At 40.0% G+C, this 20,787-nt stretch overlaps 4 protein-coding genes and 1 long non-coding RNA gene across 7 annotated transcripts in view; 2 read left to right on the plus strand and 3 right to left on the minus strand.

Moving 5' to 3' along the window:
* The first annotated feature begins 4 nt into the window (after positions 1–4).
* On the plus strand, positions 5–5,939 carry tmem234 (transmembrane protein 234). The gene is made up of 5 exons (XM_032500726.1): positions 5–255; positions 566–720; positions 835–901; positions 4,606–4,698; positions 5,036–5,939. The coding sequence occupies exons 1-5, from the start codon at positions 243–245 to the stop codon at positions 5,143–5,145; spliced, it is 438 nt and encodes a 145-aa protein (XP_032356617.1). The 5' UTR covers positions 5–242; the 3' UTR covers positions 5,146–5,939.
* Positions 2,210–19,486, minus strand: LOC116670277 (uncharacterized). The gene is made up of 3 exons (XR_004326987.1): positions 19,410–19,486; positions 3,313–3,317; positions 2,210–2,226 (listed from the first exon to the last, which is right to left on the minus strand). It is a non-coding gene; the product is annotated as an uncharacterized LOC116670277 (long non-coding RNA).
* dcdc2b (doublecortin domain containing 2B) lies at positions 6,021–13,329 on the minus strand. Of its 3 annotated transcripts, XM_032500716.1 has the most exons (15): positions 12,980–13,324; positions 12,471–12,754; positions 12,327–12,378; positions 10,881–10,951; positions 10,080–10,211; positions 9,853–9,987; positions 9,644–9,683; positions 9,453–9,518; positions 9,120–9,288; positions 8,883–8,992; positions 8,661–8,726; positions 7,236–7,304; positions 7,007–7,066; positions 6,835–6,909; positions 6,021–6,713 (listed from the first exon to the last, which is right to left on the minus strand). In XM_032500716.1, exons 2-15 carry the CDS (start codon positions 12,752–12,754, stop codon positions 6,651–6,653), a joined length of 1,392 nt encoding a protein of 463 aa, XP_032356607.1. In that variant the 5' UTR covers positions 12,980–13,324; the 3' UTR covers positions 6,021–6,650. The 3 variants fall into 3 exon arrangements, with proteins under 3 accessions (XP_032356607.1, XP_032356606.1, XP_032356608.1); XM_032500715.1 differs by having other exon boundaries at positions 12,471–13,324; XM_032500717.1 differs by lacking the exon at positions 8,661–8,726 and having other exon boundaries at positions 12,471–13,329.
* iqcc (IQ motif containing C) lies at positions 13,880–16,744 on the minus strand. Its single transcript, XM_032500724.1, has 5 exons — positions 16,511–16,744; positions 16,109–16,252; positions 15,628–15,955; positions 14,655–14,776; positions 13,880–14,063 (listed from the first exon to the last, which is right to left on the minus strand). Exons 1-5 carry the CDS (start codon positions 16,598–16,600, stop codon positions 14,028–14,030), a joined length of 720 nt encoding a protein of 239 aa, XP_032356615.1. The 5' UTR covers positions 16,601–16,744; the 3' UTR covers positions 13,880–14,027.
* The window catches only part of fancm (FA complementation group M), a 42,197-nt gene continuing 38,273 nt past the window's right edge, over positions 16,864–20,787 (plus strand). The window contains 4 exon segments of the mRNA XM_032500711.1: positions 16,864–17,642; positions 17,729–17,901; positions 18,740–18,817; positions 18,954–19,112. Of these exon segments, the coding sequence (XP_032356602.1) occupies positions 16,934–17,642; positions 17,729–17,901; positions 18,740–18,817; positions 18,954–19,112 (1,119 nt within the window). The 5' untranslated portion in view covers positions 16,864–16,933.

Below are 20,787 nucleotides of genomic sequence, written 5' to 3' on the forward strand. Positions count from 1 at the left end.
ACAACATCAAAAGCTCCGAAGCTGCATTCAAGATAAGAAATGTTAAAAACGTTGCAGTAAATGAATGAGACCGTCGTCATAAAACCGTTCGATGCTTCATTTTATTTTATTTTTACTCCTGAGATAATGAATACATGGGTTTAAAACTTTTTATTAAACTGGCAATTTAAGTGACGTTAATGCTCACTAACAACTGAGCTGAAGAACTTGAGCGCGACTCTAAAGTGACTGTTTACATTACGATGGTGACTGTAGGTGAGTGACTAACAAGCTAATTTATTCTCTCAACATATTTGCCAAATGTTTATATATTTTGAAACCGAATATATATTCCTAATTATCCGCTTACTCTTTAGAATGAATAACACAGAACTAACCCAAACATAGCTTACACCTTAGAGCTAATGCTAAGGAAGTAAACTAGCTAGCTATGACCACCTGTATTTGTAGCTCAGGTGCTAACTCGGGTCGTGGCTCGGTCAACGTTACATGACTCATTTAACAATACTAGTAGGATTAGGACTAGTATGATATGAACTGACAATGTGATTGTCCCGTGTTGCAGTGGAGCTGCTGAGTCTCCTGCTAGTGTCTGTGCTGTGGGGCTGCACCAACCCTTTCCTAAAGAAAGGCACAGAGGGGATAGAAAATGTCCAACACAACAACAACCGAGTATCACAGCTACTGGCTGAGGTCAAGTTTCTTTTCCTAAACATCAAGGTAAATCCCGTTATCCGTTCTTTGTTTGCCAATGAGTGTGCATGTTTGAAATTATTACGTTTCCTGGAAAAAAAAAGTGTTTCCTTAAAATGATTTCCGTGTCGCTCCACACAGTATCTGGTCCCATTTCTCCTGAACCAGAGTGGCTCTTTGGTCTACTATTATACCCTTTCCACCACAGGTGAGACACACTTTAACACTAACAACGTCATTGCCGTCTAAAGGGAAGAATGGCCTTCTCACAGCTGATATTTGAACTTGTGATATCATGAAGGGCACCTGTGTGATTAATAACATTAATTGCTCATTAGTTACATTACGTGTGCCAGTAAATCATCCCAGTGAGCTGGCGTGCATAATACCAGAGGCCTGGAAGTGGCTAAGCTAAATGCAACGCAGCCATCATTAGTGTTATTAATCACACCTGTGCTTTTACTGTTATGACGAGACATGTTTGCTGTGACAATTAAGCTCTTTTTTAAATTTATTTTTTACAATCTTTATTGTCAGCACAGTATTATTACTATACAAAAAAATATACTTATACAAAGCGTACAGGGAATTGTTTTTTTTCTTCTTTTTTTTTTTACAATGTGCACAGAAATATACAGTTTACAGTTTCAATTCATGAAAATAAAAATAACTTAAATTGTCTGGCGGTGTTGTCTGTAGTGTTCCACAGGCGATGAGAAGTCTTTTAAACTTTCCATACAGATTCAAAGAATGTCTGAAATTCACTTAAAGGTCCCATGACATGGTGCTTTTTGGACGCTTTTATGTAGGCCTTAGTGGTTCTGGTTACTGTATCCGAAGTCTCTTTCCCGAAATTCAGTCTTGGTGCAGAATTACAGCTGCTAGAGCCAGTCCCACAATGACATGCCATCTCTGTGTCTGTAGCTATTGAGGAGGAGAGGAGGAGAGGGGGGGAGGGGGTGGGTGCAGCCTTGACCAACTGCCCCTTTGCTTGTTTGAAAGCCATGATGTCTCTCTCTTACTCATGGATGGGCCAAATTCTCTGGGTGGCAAAAGCAGAGAAAGGGGAGGTAACTTTGCTCTTTATGACCTCATAAGGGGCAATATTCCAGATTGGCCCATCAGAGCTCGAGCACGACACCCAGGGCTTGGTTTACACCTATTGCCATCTCTAGCCACTGGGGGACCATAGGCAGACTGGCGGAATTCTCATTAATGTTAAAAAACTCATAAAGTGAAATTTTCATGCCATGGGATCTTTAAAATAAGTTTGTGTTGGCAAGTTTGACAGGTAGTTTACCTGGGACAAAAACCTTAATCCACCAAACACGGCATTGGGAATAACAAACCAAGTGGAATTATTGTGAATTTAACAATGTTTTAGCCAATTAATCTTAAAAATTCTATCAATACTTTGAAAATCTAAAACATTAAGCCTTAATTTTGCAGTTTGCGATGTTGACCCTGGACTGGTAGATCTCGGGAGGGTGGCTACTTCAAAAGTAGATCTTGGGTCAAAAAAGGTTGGGCACCCTTGCTTTAAGGCCTCCTTCTGAGTACTGTCTCTAATAAGTGTTTTCCTCTTTACATACTCTCTTATTTTTCCGAATTAATTTGAATATTGATGTTATTGATTTGAATACTGATTTGAATATAAATGATTTGGGGTGGCAGTAGCTCAGTCCGTAGGGATATTGGTTGGGAACCGGAGGGTCACTGGTTCAAGTCCCCATATGGACCAAAAAGTACGGAGTATGAATTGGTGGCTGGAGAGATGCCACTTCACCTCCTGGGCACTGCCAGGTGCTCTTGAGCAAGGCACCGTACCCCCCCAACTGCTCGAGGCGCTGGTTCAGCTGGCAGCCCACTCACTCTGACATCTCTCCATTAGTGCATGTATAGGTCCTGAGCATGTGTGTGTATTTCAGGCCTGTGTGTGATTATTAACACAGAGTGTAAATTGTAATTTCCCCGCTGGGGATTAATAAACAAATTAAAATTAAATAATTAATTCAAAAATAAATAAGAGTAAGTCTATAGCTACACACGTTAACATGTCGATATATGAAGACAAACCCGTATACACCAATATTTATATGGATGAACGGTCCGCCTTAGAAAGTAAAGCACTCCCAGAAACAGTAAGATCTCTTGGGAACCAATAGTTAAAAATGGTTTTGGTTTTACCAACCTTTTGGTAACCTTTTTATGAGAGATCCTTTCATCTGTAGATTGACTTAAAGTGATTCCCAAATATTTGACAATCTTTTTAACCTTTTTATCATCTACTGAAGACAAAGTTCTTTCACTCAGCTCAACGCTCAGGTGTATTTCCTGCTTGCCCACCCAGACGTCACACTTATTTTTATTGATATTTTTAACAGAGAGAGATGCATTTTCAGAATTCAAACTCTTTCTGAAATAAATTAATAAAACATATCAATAATCTAGTACAGAAATTTTACCTCCACGTGCTGCATAACTTAAAATATATTGTCATTAATCATGTGGTAGAAAGAACAATTCTGCACTATACCTCATTTATCTTCAATGGAGCTCTTTCACAGCAGACATCATTTGTCACAGTAGGACAGCACAGGGATTACTAATACCATTAACAATGCCTCAGTGCTGGGTGGGTGACTGTGTGACAGTGAGTCAGCACAAAACCAATACCTGCATTGTTGTGTCTTGCACAAGTTTAAGGAGCTGATAAGATACCATTGTGGAACTGGAATTGTGTCTCTTATGATTTCATGTGACAAATAAAAATTGATTGATTGATTGATTGATTGATTGATTGAGTAAAACTGAAGCAGCTGAATAGAATTCAGCGAGCAGTCAACTAACTGTTCAGACTTAACTGTTACACAATTAAGTGTCGTTTGACTGCCAAATGTAATCTAGATGAAAACTACTGAGAAGATTAATGAACGTACATGTCATGAAATGCCAAATATGCCAGTGTGACTGGCCAAGTTTTCTTTTTTTAAGCGATTAGTCTGGCAATTCTTAATCTTGAGTTGACGTTTTTAAATTGCTTTTTTAGCCCGACTGTATGACAGTATAACGTAAGACAAGGAAAAGCAGCAAATTCTTACATTGGAGCATCTGTCACATGCAAATATTTGCCGTAATTGCTTGAAGAATTACTTAAAACGATCAATTGACTATGAAAATAGTTCTTTTGATTGATTAATTGACCAATTGTTTCAGCTCTAAACTGACCCCACATCACTTTGTAAGAAATGATCCTGCTTTTGGAAAATGTACAGCTTCAATTGTAAACCAATTTTCCTACTGTTTTTGGATTAATAATAAGACTGTAGTATACCAACAATTTTCTTTGATTTTTAAAATCCTGGTCCTTACCTTTTAGAGGCCTGCACGGCCAAGTTCCTCCATACATCTCTGACTTAATACAGCTTCATACTCCTACCAGTATTCTGAGGTCATTAGGTCAGAGGATGTTAGTGGTCCCCCACACTGTAAAACTAGGGGGATTGATCATTCCAAGCAGAGGCTGTGGAATCACTTGCCTCCCTCTCTACATTGTGTGAACACTGTCAAATCTTTTTTAAAGCAATTAAAGACTCTGCTGTTGAAGCAGGCTTTTAGTTAGTTGAGGCTTTTATGGTTGTTTCTGTTTTCTATTTGTTTTTACATTCTCTTGTATTTAAATTTGTGAATTTGTGATTTTTATCTTTGAAATGTGCTATACAAATAAATTTACTATATTAATTAATTATAATTAATTTACAAAAACATGGATCTCATTGGAGTAAGAGTTCTTGTTCGTATTGGGAACGTTTTGGGTCCTTTTTGTACAGAGATTTGCATCATCTGTGTGTAGCAGGACACAGGGTTTGCATGTTCATTTGGTAGCTGAATATCATATCTCCTCTTATCCAGACTTATCGCTTGCTGTGCCTGTGGCCAACTCTCTCACCTTCCTTTGCACTCTGCTCACTGGCAAGTTACTGGGTGAAGAGTTTGGAGGCAGACGTAAGTGACTCATTTTTACACGCTTGCTTTTCAGCACCAGGGCAGTCACACAGCAAGTTATACTGATACCCATAAGGATGTATCTGAGATGCTACAAGCTTAATGATCAAACATTTGGCTTCTGGAACACATTCAGGGATGTTACATAAGCAAGACACAAATCATTTTTACTAGATTGGCATGCCAAGACATTATTGAGGAGTTAATTCCTTCCTCTGCCTTTCTCCTCTCCTCTCCTTCTAAAAGACTCTACTGGTTGTGTTCTGTCTTTTAAGATGTTCATTTTTAAACTTTGATTTTCTTTTGTGTCCTCGCCCACGCTCCTCACTCTCTGCAGAGGCTGTCGCAGGGATGCTCCTCACCATGGCTGGCATCACTCTTTGTGTTATAAGCTCCATGGATGGTGAAGACACTGGGAAGCACAATACGACTCAGGCAGCACACTAAAGGAGATGACAATTAAAGACAAATTCTCCTACACCTTCAAGTCATTCCTTAGGAGCCAAGGAAAGACGGCCAAAGCAAAGTTGGGGCAGGACTAGAGGGCAGGACTAGAGGGGGCAATTTAGATTCATACAGCGACTCCTTAGAGCTACTGTTTTGGTGGGAGAACTGTGCCGAAAGGAAGTCAGTATGTGCTTCAAAAGACCTGTCCAGAAACTCTTACACCATGTTGGAGGGGAAGCAGGTTCATGTAGGGTTCACCTCAAGGCTAGACTACATTTATGGTGCGTGCATAGAAGTTGGTGCTTTTAATTTCAAGCACTCTGCTGCCCCCCCCATGTGACTGGCATCTGCATAAATGCTATAAAGGCTGCATACAAATAAGGCTGTTGTTTGAAATGGACCAATTAGCTCTAACCTCCTTGTTTACCGGGGACATTTGACTGCGGCTGCCTTCTGTCTGCTGGGGTGTGGGTTTGAGGAAGAGCAGGACACAGGAGTGGACAAATTGCTTTTTAGCTGAAAGCTGTTTTTTAGTTACTTATTTCCCTTTCTGCCTTGTTTACATGATGTATTACTGAGTGAAATATAGCGTTGTTTAGTTTTGTGAAGGAAGATGAACAAGGACTTGGTTGTTTTAAAGGTGCTCTAAGCAATGTTGGGTGATGTCACTTCTTGTTAACGTTTAAAGTATTTTCAAACAAAACTAGCTCTGGGGACAGACAGCTTGTGGATAGTGTGGAGATGTTCGCTGTAGGTGACAAAAAATGTTGCAGCCTAAAAAACACGTAACATCGCTTAGAGCACATTTAATACGGAGTTGTGTCGTTGTATGCTCTGTAAACATGTACAACTTTAAGAAATAACAGTAATGTACATAGTGATGTATATTTTTATTGCCCCAGTATTTAATCGACACAAAACACTGTGCAGATGACTTTGTTATTGTTGCATCCATCCAACTTGTGTGGCTAATATTTTATTAATAAATCGTTGACAAAACACAACTGTTTGTGTCATGATCTCTTATCCGATTTTTGCTAAACAAAAATACATTTAGGCTTAAAATGACCCAAAATATTGTTTCTTATGTACTGTACATATTGTATATGGAATAAATTGCATCTACACAATATCTGCATCAGAATTATCCCTGTAAAACAGGTTAGGGCACCGGATCATGAACAGCTGTACAACACACAAACGCTAACTTTGAGAAGCTTATTATAATGTCAGAAAAGATTTGTTTTATCTTACTATATTGCTGAATATTGTAGACCTTATGATAGTGTGTCCATCCCCAGTAGTGTTTTGTTTGAACATTGACTCTTATGTTTTTCTAAAAGAAAACAGCATGAATTGATGTTGCTTGGCTCATCACCACAATTAAAGTAATACCAAGCCACATTAGATCAATGCAGAAGCAGTGGCTGGGTCGTCTGCTGTTATGATGATGTGACGTGATGATGATGATGATGATGATGTGAAGAAGCGTCTGGGCTCGTCATTCACCAGTCCTGCTGGTGATGGTTCTGTTCGACTGTTATTGACGGGGCATCCTGTCGTTTCTCCTGTCAGAGTAAATTATTAAAACATTGTAAAAGAAAGAGCAATCAAGCACACATTTTCATTGAGCCTGGTTATGGCGATGCCAATAAGAGCTGTCGTGCACTGTGAGGTGTGTAAACTTGCCTTTTCTTTCTTGTTCCTTCCCTGAGAGGTGGACGATGAAGGCCTTGATTTTGAAGTCTGCTTCAGCTCAGGCTCCTTTTGAAAGGAGAGGCAGATTGAATAATGACTAAATGTTTCTGTCTGTACTGCTGAATGTAAGCATGTGGGTGTATGTGTGTTTGAGTGTTGCTACCAGTATTTTAGCAGCATACTCTTCTGTTTGTTTGACACCATCTTGTTCAAATGACAGACCCTGTTACAGGAAAAAACATCATATAATCAACCCAATACATACATAAATATATATCTATATCTATAATAGAATACATATCATATTCTGAACTCATACAAAATAAAACTGAACCTTTTTATATTAAGACACATTCCCTATGACTAATAAATGTAACCACCCTCTACCATACCTGCTCATCGTGTTTGTGTGGGTGTTCCATCCTATTCTGCTGCTCACTTTCTATACTTTGTGCATGTCTCTTGAGAAAAAACAAAAACAGATTTTTGAGTGAATATATCAAAAGTGTCACATTTTCATCACTCAATATTTTAACTGTCGACTTTGTTGACTTTTATTAGGCAAGGGCACCATAATGCATGAAGTCATTTGTCATCCAGGTCATCATGGATCTCTTTTTTAAATTATATCCTCAATTCCTGTCCACCAGAAGTGGGCCAGCAAGGTCTCTGCTGGCCAAGAGATGGCCAGAAAATTATATTTTTATGATTCTATATATATTAGTTAACACTTTACAGTCACGATGCATGAACCCTAACAATAACCATAACTTGTTATGACAAAACCAAATGACACTTATTAAAAAACCTTATTTCATAACTGTTTAGACTTAGACTTAGACTTAGACTTCTCTTTATTGATCCTTTGGGATGACTCCCGCAGGAAATTGAAAGTTCCAGCAGCAGTTTTTAGCAAGAACAAAGAAATAAAAAATAGATAAAAAGACAGTATAAAGACAACAAAATCAACAAAATACCAATGACTTATTTGTCTTATATGACTTATTTATAATGTTTTATGACACTTTACTCACTGTTATGTAGAAAACTTCAAGTAAAGTGTAACCATATATTATTAATATATTCATTTCTAGAATATACACTGTATTTTCATTAATTTCATATGCATTTAACAAAGTCCGTTCTCATGAGTCTATTAACGTACTTTCATTTCTATACAGCTTTTCCCTTGGTTGCGTTCCAGTACATTTCATAAATTAGAGTTTTTATCCATTCAAATTTCCTCCCCGTGAAAAATCTACTCTGAGGCCTTGAGAATTATGAGTGAATCCCTCTGCTGTTTAAGAAAATAGGAACTGTGTGTGTGTGTGTGTGTGGCCCCAGCAGCTTGGCTGGAATTTGTGGGGAAGCCTGTTGATTGCTGATTGTGTTATTTGTGTTTTTGATTGGTGGTCATATAAATGTTACCGGTTGTGTGTTTGTTTTTGTTTATTCGGTAATGACTTTAATTTGGACTATATGTGAAGATGCAGCATCATGTCACACTGCGTGAAAGTGATTGCTTCTGTCACTGTGTATCCGTGTCTCTGCAATAGTGTACTGAAGTTCTCCAGGTGTTAAATCCCTTAATTCCTAGTTTTATGGTGAGGTTATTCGGGGGTGGTTTAACTGCAGTATGATAGTACACGAAGGCCCAGGTGTAAAATACCTTGCCTGCCACTGCTGTCCACTATGTAGACATATTCCCCTACACGTTTTTTCAGAGTGAATGACAGTCAAGGACAGCGGCTTTCCTCATTTCTTAGATAAGAACAGATTCACAGGGAACGTGAAACAATTGTTGGATGTATGCCTACCTGTGTGTTGTGCAGAGGATTGCTTTGGTTGCATAGATCTTCATCCTCCACTATTTCTGCAACTCTCTTAAGATAGAAAATGAGAGATGGATATAGCCTTACCTCCTCTTGAAACATATATTTCCATCAATTAATTTACCTCCTTTAGTGATATTTTAGCATTTAATTACAGCATTGTTCTGTGTGTTTAGAAGGCTGAAAGCACACTGGGTAAAAGCTAACCTGGTCAACGGGAAGCTCTGTAGCTGTGTTTTCATCCTCGTGCACATCCTCTGCCCCGCGTACTTCCTCTCTTCTCTTCCGTGCTGCTCTTTTGAACACACTGGGCTGAACTGTAATACACAGAAAGGGAAAAAAAGGCTGCTGCTGCTGCTGCTATAAGGATTAATGCAAAATGCAGTATACGTATTGTGAATGGAAAGACGATAGATGAGTCATATGAAGCTTGTGGATCCTAACCAGATCCGTTGCTGAGCGGCGGTCTTGGCTGTCCTCTGTTGTTGCGGATCTTGACCGGCCTGGCGAAGAACGCAGAGGTCTCATCTGCTTCCTCCCTCCTGCTCCTCTGCCGTGCGGCTGGGGGAGCTGCAGCTTCATCTCCTGTCGACTTTACCCTCCGACCATCTGACTGAAATAGGATTGTATTCATTTATAGAAAATAAAAATACCCTCTGCACACAGTTTGTCTCACTAGTGTATTGCATGTGTTTAGGCAGAATGCACTAAACAAATTAACAGTCTATATATAGCTCTTGAAGTGTGAATGCAAGACAGTGGAGGATTGTTTCTTACCTCTGGGGAGTTGAGGAGGGCTGAGTCACTGTATTGGTCTTCTGGACCTCTTCCTCCCTTTCTGTTCTAAAAGAAACACACAATACGCATACAAGACAGCCGTCACTTACAATGGACATGCTGGAAATGAACTGTAGGCTGCACAGTGACTGTATGAAAGGGGAATAAATCCCAGTGTTAACTGAAGGTACCTCATTTCTCCTTAACAGCCTTCTTTTTCCTGGGTAATGTCTACAAAATAAAGAAAACCACTGTAATGTAAAAATAAAAATGTAAAAGTGCACAGTATTTTTTTTGCTCAGCTCCTGTCTGACAATCCCTATTTTATTTTAGAGCAGCAGAACAGATGCACATAGACACATCTTTACAAACATTCACAGAGGACCTTGCAAAACAATACCTCTCGGTAGCTTTTGAAACTAATAGCTCCACATATGGAAGTTTCTTGAACCTCTCGGTTCCCACGGCAACATAGCAGTGGCCGGTCTCCAACTCCACAGCTGAGGACACAGTCGCGCCTTCCAAAGAGCACAACCTGATAAAGTACAGGGGTTAGGGGAGGTATTAACCAGATTTCACCTCCTCTACTTGTATTCCAGTGAGTGTGTATACGTATGCGTCACTGACCTGCGCACAGCTCCGGTTCGTAAGCTGACCTTCTCTGTGACCAGACTCAGGATCTGCTCCAGGTCCTGCCGCATGCTCCGAGGAAGGATGAATCGGAATGGTGGACACAGGAGATCTCCATTACGGAAAACGCTAAACAGAAAGGATAGTTTCACTCAAGTTTGTTTCTATGGAGAAACTGCTCTCTATAGTCCAGCCAAAGCTTTGAAACTTCAGCAGTCTGAATTAGAAAAATCAAGAGGGTATCTTCCAAATTTCCAGTCTTCTTATTGCAAAAGTCACTCTTTTTGTTTCCCTGGATTAGTAAACACTTTCATCATGTTGTGGCACTTAATGAAGAGTCAGACAAACATTTACCAACGGTATTACAAGTCATCCTGAATGTGTGTACCAAAATGTCCTATAGACCCATCCAACAGTTAGATTTCATTCAAAACCACCAAAATTTACCCAGTCTAACCAGTCCTACCAAAATGTGTGCCAATTGATCTAGATGCTGTGGTGTTTCACAGAATATGTAAAAGCTTTGAACTTGCTGGTGGTTTTAACCTTAAAAAATATTATCCTCACATACAGTAAATGTAGTGCTGTATAGTCATGGTTTCAGAGGATATTCAGTTGACTAAAGTGTTTTTTTGTTCAGGTAATTGCTGAAGATGCAAGCTTCAACTGTCTCACCTGGGACCAGCACTTTAATACCTTCAAACACAACCACTACAAAGACCAAAGAACAAATACTCATCCAGGGTATGGGTGTGTGTGTTTGTGTGTGTTTGTTTGTATGTCGTTTGTCCAACTCACTGTATAATGCAAGGTACAGGTATAAACTTCCTCCACTTTGCTGAAACGTTTGGCCTCTGGGTTACTTTGGCCTGTAGAAGACATTCAGAAAACCAGATGCACGGTACTGCAAAACATGGTGATATTGTCATTTTCTCAGCGATATTGAAAATCAGTTTCAAGTCATTCTGTGTCCTGCGCATAAATCACACTGCACAGCCATCACAGAAAAATCAGTTATCCTGAATGTGTAATGACTGACTAACTATTCTGTTCATGTCAGCTCAAGGGCTGTAGCCAAGAAAACAGACGTCATTCCAAATCTTCACAGTCTGATCTGAGGGCTCTTCACAAAGCCCATGTCTTCCCATATCAATGAAATCTGGAGCCAATATCCGTGTCTGCTCTGATAACGCTGGACTAAATCAATCAACTCAGAACAAACCAGACATTGATGTTCCTCTCTTATTGTTTTTACTTTGAAGTGGCAGGCGTTTACAGTGTCTCTGAGCAGAAAGGAAATGTTGGGCGGTGAACATGGGAATTAGGCCTGTCCAGACATGCACCTAGCCCTGATTATAATGCGCGGCAGCATGACTCTTTGTTTCACAAGCGGGACCAAACACAACTCTCATATGGACACACTTCCGGCATTGCTCCACAGCAACCACAACACAGGCATGTGAGACTTTACAACCAAGGAACTCTGCTTTCCAAATGGGCAGACACCCAAGGCACACACAATTACTCTCCGCTCCTTTTTATGTTATTCAGAAAGTAACACCGACTGAGAGCACACTGCGTCTGAAAAACCAAGCGGTCATCCCTGCCAGCTGGTCAGAAAACAAAGACAGTACTTGTCAGCATGAGTGGCTCTGTCTGTGTCTACTTGTTTGAAATCAATTTAGTGTGAATGTTAAGAGAGACCCTGTTTGAAAAATACTACCATCATCATCACTGTGCCCTCGAAACCAGCTAAAGAGAAAAGAGTTCAGACTCATTCAGAGAATTTTTGATGAAAATGAACATAAATTCTGATATACTCTGGGAATTTCTGAGCTCTGACAATATCCAGCTGTAATTACTGAATCTAATGTCACACAAGACCCTTTAAAAGGCTCCCCGCATGGTCTGAGTGACTGGTTGATGGACAGCACGATCATTAGCTCATTGTTTCCGGTAATTTACATGACAGCCAGTGACATCAATGGGAAGGTTAGCACAAAGGGTGACTCTAATCTAACTAACGCTAACATAACATGCATAGGCAAATATCAGCTTGTCTCGTAATGGAAAGCCCTGCAGTCGTTTTCATGTTTGATTTGGCAGGCGTTCTAATGGATCAAGTTGATGAGTAGCAGTGCGACCGAGTAGTGCATTCCTCCTGGTTAGTCTGGGATTAATCAATGATGGACTGTGCTGTTGGCCGTAAAAGCAAGCCGTCCACATGACAAAATAAAAGCCTACCTGGGTTTCTTCACGGGCAGCAGGCTGCTTTTTCAATCTTGCGTTCAGGTAACTACACATGAAAAACAACAGATATGATGAAGAAAAGTCTTCCAACAATCTCTTTCCCAAACACCCAAAAGTATTCAGTCAAGATTCACTCACTCCAGTTTTTTGAACCTTTCAAAGCCAGCAGCAACATACTGTGCTCCTGTCTGAAGATCCTGGAGGTCTGTGACCCTGTGGCCCTGTCTGGGGGTGTACAGAGTCCTGACAGCAAGCGGAGCACCGATGCTCTGGGTCACTTCAGTCAGAAAGGCCTCCATGGTGGCCACATGTCGCTGGTTGACCACGAATCTCCGTCCACTGTAGAAGGGGTCTCCGTTCTTATACACCACCACATTCTTGACTGGAGGCAGGAGAGTTGTGGCTGCGGTGCTGGCAGCCATCTGAGCCAGTTGTTGTCGTCAGAGTCCACAGACACGTTTAAAAAGAAGAAGTTGTTTTTGAGTCCACAAACACCACAGAATTCTTTCTACATACATATACTTTCACTCAGAATTACATTAACTAACCATCTTTATACATCAGATACATTCACATACCCCCTTCTTTGGGTCACACATTAATACAAACATATATTACATGATCTTTGATCCATACAAGTCACTCACAAGTCTGGTGGAAGATTAAGAATTGAAGTCAAAGGTGAAAATCAGTCTCTTGTGTTGTTGTGGTCCGTCTGGACTCCCACTCACCACGTTCTGCTCTCTATCCCCCTAACACACACACACACATTCACACACTACTCGACTGATGGCTGTAAGTATTTCCTGGTTGCTATGGCAACGTGGCCAGCAATGACTGGCTTTGTGGGCCAAACCATCGGCAGCAACCACAACAAAAGAGACGGACAGAGGAGGAGAGAGTGGGTAGGTCGCTTTGTTGTAAGCTGAGTCAATAAGATAACCTCTACACTCAGTTGTTTTTTCCCAAAAAAATAAATAAATATATCATGCATATTCATTTTGGTTTATTTATCATGCATATTAGCATTACCAAGAAAGTGCAAACATGATAAAACCATTACTGACATTTCCCAGAAGTGATCTTTTAAACACATTTTTAGTCAAATAAAAAAATTTAATTTTAAGAGCAGGACAGCCATTTTACTGGCACTGTATTTATTAGTTCTAGCCTTTACAAGCTTTTCCCTGTGGGTGCTCTTTAATAACAAGTATACCAAAAGACAAAAGTGGCTTATTTGATACAGTAGGCGATACAGTATCTGCAGGATGAACTTCTCATGTGATGAGTGTGAGCTCATTTATTGTACACCAAGTGAGAAATTTGAGCTTCTATGAGTCACAACAAACTTGTTTAGAGCCAAGAATTCCCCTGAATGTACCGTCTTCCTACACAACAGTAACTACCTGTCCCTCTCACAATTAATGGGACCAATATCAGTGAAACCACTGCAGTGGCAACAGCAGAAAGAAGAAAAAAAATACAATTTATTCTTTTTTTTTTTATTCGCAAATAACATACACAATGTACAGGATTGGTCAAACATGTGATCAATACCAAGTAAAGCAATTTATTTATAGTGTCTATGTACAAAAATAATAGCTTAAAAAATTCCACTTTAATGAGTTTAGTTAATTGATAGCAAACACGCCTTCAGTCATACATTATCAAGTCCAGTTCAGATTACTTCGGCTGTCAGGATACACTCAGACTTTCCTTCAGTGACAAGTACTGTAGAGGAGAAGAAAGAAGGAAAAAAACTAATTAAAAGTTAATTTTTGCCAAGTTATACATTGGGTGAGCTGGGTTTATAAATGTTCTTTGTGCACATTACTCCATATCTTAGCACCTTTTCATCCTCTGGGGCTGCAGGGTGCTAGCAGTTATGCGGGATGTAAGTTAACTAGTTAATAGATAAATCAAGGGATTCATTTTTTACACAGAACAAAAGGTTTAAGGCAGCTAAATGTGTTAAAAAATGTATTACAGATGTATGCCCCAGTACACAGGCCGGATTGTAGAGGGAAAAAGCAGACTGAATCATGTACACACTGCAGCTACAGTATCCGTGCTGCGTCACAGCCTCCCGGACATCCTCGACAGTGTGTTCAATAAGTAGCTACTGACACTGCAAATACACTGTGGTTATCATTCAGGTACGGATACCTCCAATTAGGGTTTGTTTGTCTAGAATTGATGCTTCTTGGTTGCTATGTACTGACTTATTTCGGAGGTCACTAAATACATTTCGTCTTGCAACAGAGACTGACACTGCAGAATAAATGCAGGGAAACACTACATTTCCCCCTGTCTCCATCTTACCTTTTTCCTGCTGCCAATGGCCTGTTGGAGCCAGACCAGCTCCATGGTCAGGGTGTTTCTATGGAGACGCAAGGCCAATGGGGTACAGGGCACCTCCTGAGCCAAGCAGTACTGCTGGGGGCCTGAAGGAGGGATGGCAAATTAAAAATGACTGATAAGGCATCTAAAATATGCAATACACAAAAGTCAAATGTGCATGAATCCTGTAGGTAAATACAAATTTTCTGTTTTTTTTCATCTTCTCTTATTGTGTTTTTAAAAGTGAAAATGTGGTACGGTAAATGAACTTGTATGCAATGCTACTGCTCCCATTTAGACAACTTTCTTGAAGTTAAACAAAACAATGGTTTTGTTTAATTGTTTAGTTAATTGTTTAACTTGTTTAACTAAAAGGAGGTAAGTAGATCACTGTCTCAAATACTTAAAACAAGTAATAATGTCAACCCGATGGTAGTTCGGAATCTATTTTAGATATACTCCTATACTACGCCTATACTCCATCAACTAATTGTCGTTTTAAAATGGATATTGTTTGCAATGCTTAAACAACAAGATTAGTGCTTGAACAACTAATCGATTCATTAATTATTTTAATTGTCACAAATGCAGATAATTGATTACTAATTGAAGTAATTTATCAAGTAAGATGCCAAAACATTTGCTCCAATTCTGCTTTACAGATATAATATTATTGTAAAATGCTTATTCAAGAAACAAAACAAAACAATTAAAAAACAAGCAATTTGAAAGGATCTCAGCTCTTAGAAATTGGGATGGGCATTTTTCTTACTGTTCTTTTTAAATGCCATAGGCTTAAATGATTGTTTGAGTAATTGTTAGTTAAAGCCCCAAATAAGATGCAACATTGTACCTCTGTTGAATGATATAGAGTATGGAGACACACAAAATATAAATGATCTCATTTCAATAACAATGAATGGGAAACTACTATGGTTATGTGCACAACTCTCACCTTTGTGAGAGTGACCATAATTCATGTCCAGCTCCAAACTGCTCCAGACGGTGGTGGAGTCTCCATCGTTCTCCCCCACAGTGCTCTCTTTCTGTCCCTCTTCATCCCCTCTAACATTGCTGCTGTGGAAATAGTAATTAGAAATAGAAGCCTGTCCTTTGGATTGTGAATCATCTCTCTCTGCTTCTATCTTCTCCAGCAGGACCCGATGACCTCCTCTCTCCTCTGATACGGATGCTGATGATGGTCTCAGGGGGCTGGCACAGACATCTAGTCCTGGATTTGACCCTTTGCTGGCAGAGCTGCTGGCTCGCAGAAATGGGCCGTCCTTAAGATACATGAGCAAAAGCATGAGAAGCACCGATGAACTAATTAATTCACACTCTCACAACATTTCCAGTTACGGTGTATGAGCAGAAACATGAGAAAAGCACCGATAAACTAATCAACTCACAATCTCACAACATTTCCAGTTACTTACAGTGTATGAGAAGTGGGGAATGGGGATGACCGTCTCTCTCCACTCTACGTGGGCTAAGCCTCCATCTATCTCTTTCACGATGTCCTCAAAGTCTTCTCGCGCACCACGGACTTCGTTTCTCACCAAGTATCCACGTGCAGATGCCTAGCGAAGAGATTAGAGTTAAAGTAAGAGTAAACGGTAGGTGGTAGCCCTCAATAACTAGCTAGCTAGCGTTAGCTAACTTACGTCAACGGTAACAACAATAGCTATAGCAGCCGTATTACAGAGTCAGCAAAATCAGATAAACAGCCCGAACTTGCAAAAAAAACAACTTGAATTACTGCCGCTATAAAGACGCAACTTGGTGTTTTAGCTACAGCTTAAAAGTAGCAAGCTAGGTTAATTAAATAACCTCATTACCTGAAAACAAGTGAGTATCTTCTCCCATTTGCTTCTATCCATTGCTATGGTAACATGGATCTCTCGGAGAGCGGGAGGTGATGTGCTCATAAAATGAACTCAAACTTTTGATTTTGTTCCGGTGTCACGCTAAACGAATAAAAGCCTCCTTGTTAAATGTTCCTAACGTTAGGTAGTTACGTGTGTAGGTTTTCCGGTTTAGTTCTTAGTTTGAGATACTACCGTCAATACAATACATGGCAATGTTTTTTGCTTTACAATTGAAACTGTTTTTAAACGACCTAAATACCATCGTTACGTGTGTGTTGTTATATTTTGGTAAAACGTGGGCGGAAGTGACCCTGTGTTGTATACCCGGTATTCAGTTTGCAATGTTGCTGCTCGTCACATGGCATTTTTTCTCAAAGTTTTCCGCCACGACTAATGAAAATGAGTAGTGGTTCCAATCAGAGGACGTTGTTCCAGACTTGGGGTGCATCCGTCCCTCAAAACACAGTTGTTCAACCGAACAAAGATGACAAGAAAGCCGCTGGACGGCGCAGAACAAACCAAAGCAACACTGCGCAGGCAACTACAACACACCCTCCTCAAAGTCGCCTATGGGCTCAAATAGGTCAGGGTTCCGCACACACTACAGTGAACCCGGTGAGGACAGAGGACCCTAAACCTGCGTATGAAGATCAAGATGACGACGATGATCTGATGTTGGTCGCTGTTTATGAAAATGAAAAGAGCCTACACCGTGGCAATGCAAACTATTTTCAGTATGACAATCCTGTAGGAACGGAGAGCACTGGCCTCTCTCCAACCCCGTCAGGTGGGCACACATACCCAGACTTCCCTGGCTTTGACAGCTCCTCAGCTCAGGTATGGATTTACCCCACCAACTATCCCATCCGGGAGTACCAGCTGAAGATATCAGAAGCTGCTCTGTTTCAGAACACACTAGTGTGTCTTCCCACTGGTCTGGGAAAGACCTTTATAGCCTCTGTGGTTATGTACAACTTCTACCGCTGGTATCCATCAGGGAAGATTGTGTTTATGGCTCCCACCAAACCTCTAGTGGCACAGCAGATTGAGGCTTGTTATAAAGTCATGGGGATCCCACAGGCACACATGGCTGAGCTGACAGGTAACAATCATGACATAAGAAAACATAAACACCCATCTTTCTTCTGTTAGCCTTTTATTAACAAGAGTCTGTCTCCTTATCCGCAGGCACAACAGCAGCAAAGCATAGACAGGTGGTGTGGAGGACCAAGCGCGTCTTCTTCCTCACCCCTCAGGTCATGGTGAATGATCTGTCGAGAGAAACCTGCCCTGCCAAGCAGGTCAAGTGTGTGGTGATCGATGAAGCTCACAAGGCGCTGGGCAACCATGCCTACAGTCAGGTAAACAAACTTATCACTAATGATTACAGCTCGTCGTTCAATTCAGTTACATGTCACTGCTGACTATATTTTCAGGTTATATTTTACTTTCCAAGTTCAATTCTGCTTGTAAATCTTCAATAACGTGATTTTAAAGTCATAATTCAACAAAAATATATATCCTCACAAAGTAACACTCACTCTTAAAATGGGGTTGTAAGGAAGTCTGTTGCACATAAAGGGGTCTGTGTGTTTCGACAGTAGTATGAAACTTTATTCACTTTTATTAGTTTATTTCTTAGTGTGATTGGGTGACAAAATACTGTATACCAAGGTAGCTATCTACATAAAATCTCTGGTTTTACTACTAGATAATCATGGGCAGCCCTCAATGAGCAGGGCTGCTCATAGCAATGTTTATATGATCAAGTAATAATACCACAGCGTAGAAATACTCTGTTACAAGTAAAAGTCCTGCATTCTAAATCCTAAGTAAGTAAAAGTACAGAAGTATTCGCCTCAAAATGCTTCAAGAACCAAAAGTAAAATGACTTATTATGCACAATGGTCCATTTTAAAATACTTTTAAATCGTTTGATTACAAACTTTGATGTTGCAGCTGATAAAAGTGGAGCTCATTTATGTACTTTATGTACTGTTGGGTAGCTAAGTCTATAAAGTAGCACCAAATGGAAAGACTGACGGTGATTGAAGCCTTTTAACCTACTTTTACTTCTATTTCCTAGCAGGGGGTGCTTATTTAGGTTTGCATTCAAACACTTTTAGTTAGTAAAATATTTAAACTATGGCAATAGAGTTCTAACAATGTCTTGTACTTGCTCTTCGCCCTGTTACTCAGGTGATCAGACAGCTTGGCAGCCAGACTCTACAATTCCGCATCCTTGCCCTTAGTGCAACTCCAGGGGGAGATACAAAGGTAGGAACATATCATATCTGTGTCTGTAAATCTTCTTTTCTTTTTCACTAGCCTCATAATACCTAATAATAAAAATGCTCCATTTGACTAATCTCAAATCCGATTCCATCTTTCCTCTGTTTCTCTATCCCTGCAGTCGGTGCAGTCAGTGATCTCTAATTTGCTCATTTCCCACATTGAGCTGCGTTCAGAAGAGAGCCCAGACATCCAAGCCCATTCCCACCATCGCAGTGTGGAGAAAGTGGTGGTTCCTCTGGGAGAGGCCCTTTCTGCTCACCAGGGGCGCTACCTGCAGGTAGGCACAAGCAATTTAGCGTAATATTTAGCAAAAGTCCTTATCTTTAAAGTGACAGTTCCCATCCAAAATCAAAAACACATATGTTTCTTCTTATCTTTAGTGCTATTTATCAACGGAGGTTGTTTTGGTGTGAGTTGCCCGGTGTTGAAGATATCGGCAGTAAAGATGTCTGCCTTCCCTCGAATACGATAGAACTAGACTGCACTTGTGGTGCTCAAAGTGCCAAAAAATATATATTTGAAAAACGCAACAGAAAGTCTCCTTTCATATTAATACAAATCATTACCTGTTTACTCAAGATAATCCACAGACCTGGTTTTGAGCAGTTTCATGTAGGAACTCTTTTCTGTCTACCGAACTACACCAACTACAGAATCACCACGCAGAAAGAAGCATACTCATGCACGAGAATTTAGTGCTCATGACCGGCGAGATGTAAATAGTAATGGCGTCTTCCTCTGCTGAGCTGTAACATTAGTTTGATACCAATAAACATCTGACATAACAATCAGAGTTTAGGGGACATAAAGAAGGTCACTTTTTTACACAATACCAGCACAAATACAGGATTTCTTTCACTACTTAACTATTATATTAATTCATAAGTAAATCTTTATTGTCTGTGTTATTTTCATTGTCTGATTGATATTATAATAATAATAAATACACAAACCATGGGGGATAGCCAGGTTGATTGAAGTGCGGGACGAATGAAACTTTTTCTCTGAGTGCAATGATGATAGACAGACTTCCTTTGGTCAAAACATAGAGCATGTTAACCTCCTTCTATCAGCCAAATATCTTCCTGTTATTTCCTTTTATCTTGGATTTAAAGCCGATCAACATGTTTGGATGGTCAAAAGTAAACATCATTAGCGGTTATATTTTTGATGAGTTTTCCCATGTTATCCTATGGAGACTGATGCGCTGTGGGGCGTTATTTGGATGTCCAGTGGTCTAACCCACGTAAAAACCTAGTCAAACAACATTTTCCACAATGGAAGGCAAGGCAAGGCAAGGCAGCTTTATTTGTAGAGCACATTTCAGCAAAGGGAATTCAAAGTGCTTTACACCAAAATCATTAAAACAGATAAAACACAAGTACAAACAGTTAAAAGTCATAAGCATTAAAATCAATAAGACACATGAATAGACAGTTAAAAACAAAATAGAAACATTAGGACACATAAAACACAAGAATAAAAGTACAGTGCAGCATAAGAAAGAAATGAGCATTATTTAAAGAAGAGCAGCATCAAAAAGAAAGGTCTTCAGCCTTGATTTAAAAGAACTGAGAGTAGCAGCGGATCTACAGGTTTCTGGGAGTTTATTCAGATATGAGGAGCATAGAAACTGAAAGCTGCTTCACCCTGTTAGTTCTGACTCTGGGGACAGAAAGTAGACCTGTCCCAGATGAATGAGAGGTCTGGGGGGGTATAGTGTAGTAGCAGATCAGAAATGTATTTTGGACCTAAACCGTTAAGGGATTTATAAACTAGCAAGAGTACTTTGAAATCAATCTTTGAGACACAGGAAGCCAGTGTAACGACTTCAGAACTGGAGTGATGTGATCCAGTCTCTTGGTCTTAGTGAGGACTCGAAGCATGATATAATGGAAGCATGATATAAATTGAAAAACCTACCGATCTCGCTATAAAAATGGCCGAATCAT

This window comes from Etheostoma spectabile, chromosome 20 (genome assembly GCF_008692095.1).
Source record: "Etheostoma spectabile isolate EspeVRDwgs_2016 chromosome 20, UIUC_Espe_1.0, whole genome shotgun sequence".
Taxonomy (NCBI): Eukaryota; Metazoa; Chordata; class Actinopteri; order Perciformes; family Percidae; genus Etheostoma; species Etheostoma spectabile.